Source organism: Gadus macrocephalus, chromosome 7, assembly GCF_031168955.1.
Source record: "Gadus macrocephalus chromosome 7, ASM3116895v1".
In the NCBI taxonomy this organism is placed as follows: Eukaryota; Metazoa; Chordata; class Actinopteri; order Gadiformes; family Gadidae; genus Gadus; species Gadus macrocephalus.
The window spans coordinates 26965091-26972100 of record NC_082388.1 but is presented as its reverse complement, the minus strand read 5'-3'; the positions used below and the strand labels follow the sequence as shown (position 1 = coordinate 26972100).

Sequence of the window (7010 nt, the reverse complement as noted above, 5' to 3'; positions counted from 1 at the left end):
AGAGCCCACTTTTATCCGGCTCCTCTCCGGTCTCTCTGCCTCGCAGCCTCCGTGAAGGTCGGCCGTTAGACGATTACATAATTCATACCTCACCAGCATGGAGCCGTCCAAACAAAGACTGTCGGCCTTTGAAGACGCCTCAACACAAACGCACACGCAAACGCACACGCACCCACACGTATGCAGACATACACGTTCACTCACGCACGCACACACACACAAGCAGACACACTCACACGCCCATGCACGCGCACACACCGAATGCACTTAAGCATACAGGCACACACACACACGCACGCACGCACGCACGCACGCACGCACGCACGCACGCACGCACACGCACACACACACACACACACACACACACACACACACATGCATGCATACATACACATATGTTCACTCACATACACATGCATACATAAACATACCAACACACACACACACACACACACACACACACACACACACGCACACGCACACACTAACAGTTCATAGATGCTGGCCCTCAGCCTCTGCGGTGAAGCTACATGATGCTGCTCAGCTACCCGGGCTGGGACTTGAGAGTTTTAACAACGGCACGTACCGGAACAACCCAGAAAATACCCCTCTGCCGGCAGCATCCCGGTAACCAACACTTACACGGTGTCTCTGAGCGCCTGATCGCGGCTCTGGGAAGGCTGACATCAAACACGCTATTCCAATCACGGGCTCGGGGGAAAGCCAATACTGCTGCTCATTTTAACGATTGACTCCATGTATGTTCTACACGCCGCGGTGATTTATAAAGCTTTTCTTTAGGCGTGACGGGGGGGGGGGGGGGGGGGGGATTGCAAACTCAAGGCTTCTTGGTCCCCTACCTGCTCGTTAAAAAAATCACTTCGAGACTCTTCGAGTGAAAGCACCTCCTTGGTGAAAATATTAAAAATAGTGATTTTCTCTCCCCCTCCCTCTGCCTCTCCCTCATCCCCTCTCACTCTCTCTTCCCCCCTCTCCCTCTCCCTCTCTCCCCCTCTCCTTCTCCCTCTCTCTTCCCCCTCTCCCTTTCCCTCTTTTTCCCTTCATCGCTCCCCTCTTCCCCTCTCTCCTACTCTCCCTCTCTCTTATCCTCTCGCTCTCCACGTTAAAACTGTCTCAAATGTTTGGTTCTACTCTTACACTAAATAAAGGTTAGAAGCCTACTAGAAGATGGGATAACTCATCATGACATCCACTGACCAATCTTTGAAGGTTCAGGGGAATCAAGACAGCAACCGATCGAGAGCAACACAAACAAATGATCAACATGAGGCTTTATGAATGCTAACCTTTGCAAGAAAGTAGCTAAGATCGTCGATGCAGTCAGGAGGCCGCCTACGAACCCAGAGGCATTTTTAAATAAGGATAAACAGATCAACTCTTCACCTCGAGGGAAGCACCTGACAGCACAGAGCAGTGTCCCTTGGAGGTAATAGCGTAGTTTAGCATAACGTAGCATAGCCTAACGTAGCGGTATGTGCAATACGTTAGCAGCCAACACAGACAGGCGCTGGAACAGTTGTCCACCGTGAGTTCTAATATACCGACCACACACAAAGTGTGTGTGTGTGTGTGTGTGTGTGTGTGTGTGTGTGTGTGTGTGTGTGTGTGTGTGTGTGTGTGTGTGTGTGTGTGTGTGTGTGTGTGTGTGTGACGTGTGTGTGTGTGTGTGTGTGTGTGATTGAGTGTGTGTGTGTGTGTGTGTGTGTCTGTGTGTGTGTGTGTTTGTGTGTGTGTGTGTGTGTTTTTGTGTGTGTGTATGTGTGCGCGCAGGCGTGCGTGCGTGCATTAGCTGTAATCCGTTACGAAGGACTCTGTTTGTAGAAGGACATACTGTAGTAGCACGTTATAATCATTAGTCATAGTAATTTAGAAGTTTTTTTTTATTTATTTTTTTCTTAGCATTATAATGATTCATACAGCCAAGAAAGCTTTCACAAACCATCCTGCGGTTTCTCTCTCTAATCTATCACATGTTTTAGTGATGTTATTATTGGCAGAGTAGGAAACATCAGAAGACTACACCATAACGTAATACTTTCCTTTTCTTATAACCCTAACCGTAACCTTTTTACTGGATGATATTCAATCATTAATCGATCTTAGTTTACTATATATTTAAAATGAATAATAAGTATGTATTACTATTATAAAGTGTGCGCCTTACTTGAGCCTCCCAGATTAGCATGATTAAAGCGGTTTTGAAAGGTCAGCATTAATATTAGCGTGTAGCCCTGAGTCCGACTGTGTGTTATTATCTCTCTGTGTTCCTCCACCACATGTAGGAGGGAGACGCGCTTCGTTCAGGATGCTCGCGATGAACAAAGCCAACAACAACGACACGTGTAAGTACAAGAACAAAGCAGACATATGTAAAGCATTTCTTTGGCAGGTGTGTGTGTGTGTGTGTGTGTGTGTGTGTGTGTGTGTGAGAGTGCGTGCGTGCGTGCGTGTGTGTGTGTGTGTGATGGGCGGGCGACAGCCTGTTGTCTCATCACCGATGGCTGGCCTGTCCATCACCTCCCCTGGGGAACACACGCCCACACACACACACACACAAAAACCACACACGCACGCACGTACGCACGCACGCATGCACACACAAACACACACACACACACACACACACACACACACACACACACACACACACACACACACACACCTGTCACTTGCAGAACAGAGTCTCTACAAACAAAAAGCTCTGGGCACACACACACACACTGAGGGGAACAAATACACACACACACAAACACACTGATGTGAGAAAATACACACACACACACACACATACACACACACATACACACACACCCACACACACACTAAGGTGAACAAATACACACACACATACATAGACTGAGGAAAAAAATAAACTCAAAACCATGGGATCACATATACAGACACACACTCACACTCTCTCTCACACACATAAACACACACACACACACACACACACACACACACACACACACACACACACACACACACACACACACACACACACACACACACACACACACTATATAGCTATAGGGACAAAGGGGTGTAATTAGTCATGATTGTGAATTAGGGTTAATCCCTCAGATTAGCATAATTAATATGAATGGATGAATGATGCATTGTTACGTCCTCGCTCCGCTATCCGCCGTTTTCTGCACGGTGTTCCTGGAAAAGATACTAATACACCGACCGCACAACGTGTGTGAGTATATGTGTGTGTGTGTGTGTGCGTGTGCGTGTGCGTGTGCGTGTGCGTGTGCGTGTGCGTGTGCGTGTGCGTGTGTGTGTGTGCGCGTGCGCGTGCGCGTGCGTGTGCGTGTGCGTGTGCGTGTGCGTGTGCGTGTGCGTGTGTGTGTGTGTGTGTGCGTGTGTGTGTGTGTGTGTGTGTGTGCGTGTGCGTGTCCGTGCGTCTGTGTTAGCTCTAATCCGTTATGAAGGAGTCTGTTTGGAGAAGGACAGAGTGAAGTAGCCCAGCTGTCCTCCAAACAGATATAACAGATAAATACGTTTAACACTAGCGCTGACATATAATGATTATTATTAACACACAACGCACAACATTATACACAATAAGCACATAATGATGAATAACATTTCAGAAGCAGACAAAATATCTTATACTGTGAACAACTATTGATCGTGACCCATAATTATCATAAGCTATTGATTTGTTTTTATTAATAATTTATTATATCCTCTTTAGTCGATAAAGTGTCCAAACACGTCTTTGACAAACAACCAGGCAACTAATAAACACTAAAAAATATGGCTCTGTTATTTTACCTGATAAATGACTAAATTCATTATCATTAATCATAATAATTACATAATCACAATTATCAAAATTAGAATCAGATCAGCAAATGGATGAGAACATTTCTAATCAACTAATCCACTAATTAAGTAATCAACTGATTCACTTCATTCACTAATTTGACTCATTTCTATTTGTATTTACTCATATATTAATTGGCAAATTCATGAATAGGCGAATCAACTGATTACCTAATTCATGAAGTGGCCAATTGGCAGGGCTAGAGGGTGCTAGTGGGCGGGGCTAGAGGGGGCTATAGGGCGGGGCTAGAGGGTGCTAGTGGGCGGGGCTAGAGGGGGCTATAGGGCGGGGCTAGAGGGTGCTAGTGGGCGGGGCTAGAGGGTGCTACAGGGCGGGGCTAGAGGGTGCTAGTGGGCGGGGCTAGAGGGTGCTACAGGGCGGGGCTAGAGGGTGCTAGTGGGCGGGGCTAGAGGGTGCTACAGGGCGGGGCTAGAGGGGGCTACAGGCGGGGTCAGAGGGTGCTACAGGGCGGGGCTAGAGGGGGCTACAGGGCGGGGCTAGTGGGCGGGGTCAGAGGGTGCTATAGGGCGGGGCTAGAGGGTGCTATAGGGCGGGGCTAGAGGGTGCTACAGGGCGGGGCTAGAGGGTGCTATAGGGCGGGGCTAGAGGGTGCTACAGGGCGGGGCTAGAGGGGGCTACAGGCGGGGTCAGAGGGTGCTACAGGGCGGGGCTAGAGGGTGCTACAGGGCGGGGTCAGAGGGTGCTACAGGGCGGGGCTAGAGGGTGCTATAGGGCGGGGTCAGAGGGTGCTACAGGGCGGGGCTAGAGGGGGCTACAGGGCGGGGCTAGTGGGCGGGGTCAGAGGGTGCTATAGGGCGGGGCTAGAGGGTGCTATAGGGCGGGGTCAGAGGGTGCTACAGGGCGGGGCTAGAGGGTGCTACAGGGCGGGGCTAGAGGGTGCTATAGGGCGGGGTCAGAGGGTGCTACAGGGCGGGGCTAGAGGGTGCTACAGGGCGGGGCTAGAGGGTGCTACAGGGCGGGGCTAGAGGGTGCTACAGGGCGGGGCTAGAGGGTGCTACAGGGCGGGGCTAGAGGGTGCTACAGGGCGGGGCTAGAGGGGGCTACAGGGCGGGGCTAGAGGGGACAGCGGGCGTGTCCTCACCGTGACGCGCTGGTCCCGCCCGCTGACGGCCGAGCCGTCCTTCCTCCAGGAGACGGTGGGCTCGGGGTGACCGCGGGGGGGCTGGCACTCCAGCACCGCCGGCTCGCCCACCGCCGCCATCACGTCCACCGGGTTCTGACGGAACTCGTCCCGCAGCACTGGAGAGAGAGAGGGGGGAGGGGGAGAGTGAGGGGAGGGGGAGGGAGGAGAGTAACAGAGAGAGAGGGGGAGGGAGGGAGACAGAGGGAGGGAGAGAGAGATTTTAGTCTGATGAGCAAGCTGCTTCATTTACTATCGAGTAATTCAGCAGATGGTTTTGTACTCTGCAAACTTCTCATCATCAGAATGATCCGCACTGCCAAGAAAGCTTTCACAAACCACATCATCATTTAAATGTGAAGCAAGATATTACCGAAGACCCATCGAAGGGTTCTGCTGTTACCGGGAACCCCGCAGCCACAGACAGAAGACAAGACCTGGAGCCTCTCACATTTAAAGGACTGTTGGACTCCCTCTAAGGCAGCGTACGGCACAGGGTGATACACAGAGCAACACACACACTATAGCGATCACAACATCACATCTCATTGAACCTCCAAGCCATCTTTGTTGTGTACGGGGAATGGGTTAACCTAGTGATGGTTGGTGCTTGCCACTTGGTTCAATCAACGTCCTTACTGTAACAACAGCGATGTCTTGTTGAGTCGCTTTCTTCCGGCAAATGTACTGATTGTGTGTCCCTTTGAACAGGAGTGTCGGCTAAGCGCCCTGGATGTAAAATGTGAATGTAATACAAACTCTATCATAATCATCACATCACATCACATCACATCATGGTGAACATGCTGACTCCTCTTCAGAAGGAACCCTGGAGAGGAGAACCCTTTAGAGGAGAACCCTGTAGAGGAGAACCCTTTAGAGGAGAACCCTATAGAGGAGAACCCTTTAGAGGAGAACCCTGTAGAGGAGAACCCTTTAGAGGAGAACCCTGTAGAGGAGAGCCCTTTAGAGGAGAACCCTTTAGAGGAGAACCCTTTAGAGGAGAACCCTATAGAGGAGAACCCTTTAGAGGAGAACCCTTTAGAGGAGAACCCTATAGAGGAGAACCCTATAGAGGAGAACCCTTTAGAGGAGAACCCTATAGAGGAGAACCCTTTAGAGGAGAACCCTTTAGAGGAGAACCCTATAGAGGAGAACCCTATAGAGGAGAACCCTATAGAGGAGAACCCTGTAGAGGAGAACCCTATAGAGGAGAACCCTATAGAGGAGAACCCTGTAGAGGAGAACCCTTTAGAGGAGAACCCTTTAGAGGAGAACCCTTTAGAGGAGAACCCTTTAGAGGAGAACCCTATAGAGGAGAACCCTATAGAGGAGAACCCTTTAGAGGAGAACCCTGTAGAGGAGAACCCTATAGAGGACCAGTAGCCAACAACAAACCAATCACTAAGCGCGTTACTTAGCAACCCATGAAAGGAGAACTCCATCCCAACGTGTTCTGAACATCGTGGACACTCTCTCCTGACCCGTGTTGGGGACACAGCGCGCTGAGAGCCAGCAGCACAGACGCCAAACAAAGCTGCCCCCCACCTCCCCATCTCATCCGGCCCCTCGCCCCGCCCACACCCAGGGCCCCCCCCAGCCCCCCCTCGCCCCCACCCTGCCCCCTACCCTGCCCCCTATCCTAGCCCCCGCCCCCTAGTCTGCAACCACCCCCCCCCCCCCCCCCCCCCCCCCTGCTGGCGATCCAAGGACAGACCTGCCGCCAACGCCGCCTCCTTCCTGTCTCCTCTGGTTGCCGCGAGCGCAAGGACGAACTCGGCTGTGATTGGCTGAGGCTGATTCCACCAATTCCAACCAACACCCCCCCCTCTCTCTCTCCCAACCCCCCCCCCCTCCCCCCCCCCCCCTCAAACTTCTAAACCCAAATGAAATTCCACTCGTGCAACAAATTGGAGTCAGGGACTCCGTGAAGCGTGCTGCGCCGCGGCCCGGGAAGAAATTGGAAAAGACGGATGAGGAGCGGGTTGGGGGAGGGGGGGGGGAGGAAAGGCG

General features: G+C 51.5%; 2 protein-coding genes across 2 annotated transcripts in view; one reads left to right on the top strand and one right to left on the bottom strand.

Moving 5' to 3' along the window:
* The window catches only part of LOC132461449 (roundabout homolog 1-like), a 29625-nt gene extending 24329 nt beyond the window's left edge, over positions 1 to 5296 (bottom strand). Inside the window, exons 1-2 of the mRNA XM_060056534.1 lie at positions 5281 to 5296; positions 4959 to 5116 (exon numbers count right to left, since the gene is read on the bottom strand). Of these exons, the coding sequence (XP_059912517.1) occupies positions 4959 to 5116; positions 5281 to 5296 (174 nt within the window). The remainder of the gene's footprint in view (positions 1 to 4958; positions 5117 to 5280) is intronic.
* Positions 5297 to 5596: 300 nt separating this feature from the next.
* Positions 5597 to 6657, top strand: LOC132461448 (uncharacterized). Its single transcript, XM_060056533.1, has 3 exons — positions 5597 to 5637; positions 5819 to 6353; positions 6499 to 6657. Exons 1-3 carry the CDS (start codon positions 5597 to 5599, stop codon positions 6655 to 6657), a joined length of 735 nt encoding a protein of 244 aa, XP_059912516.1.
* The last annotated feature ends 353 nt before the right edge of the window (positions 6658 to 7010 follow it).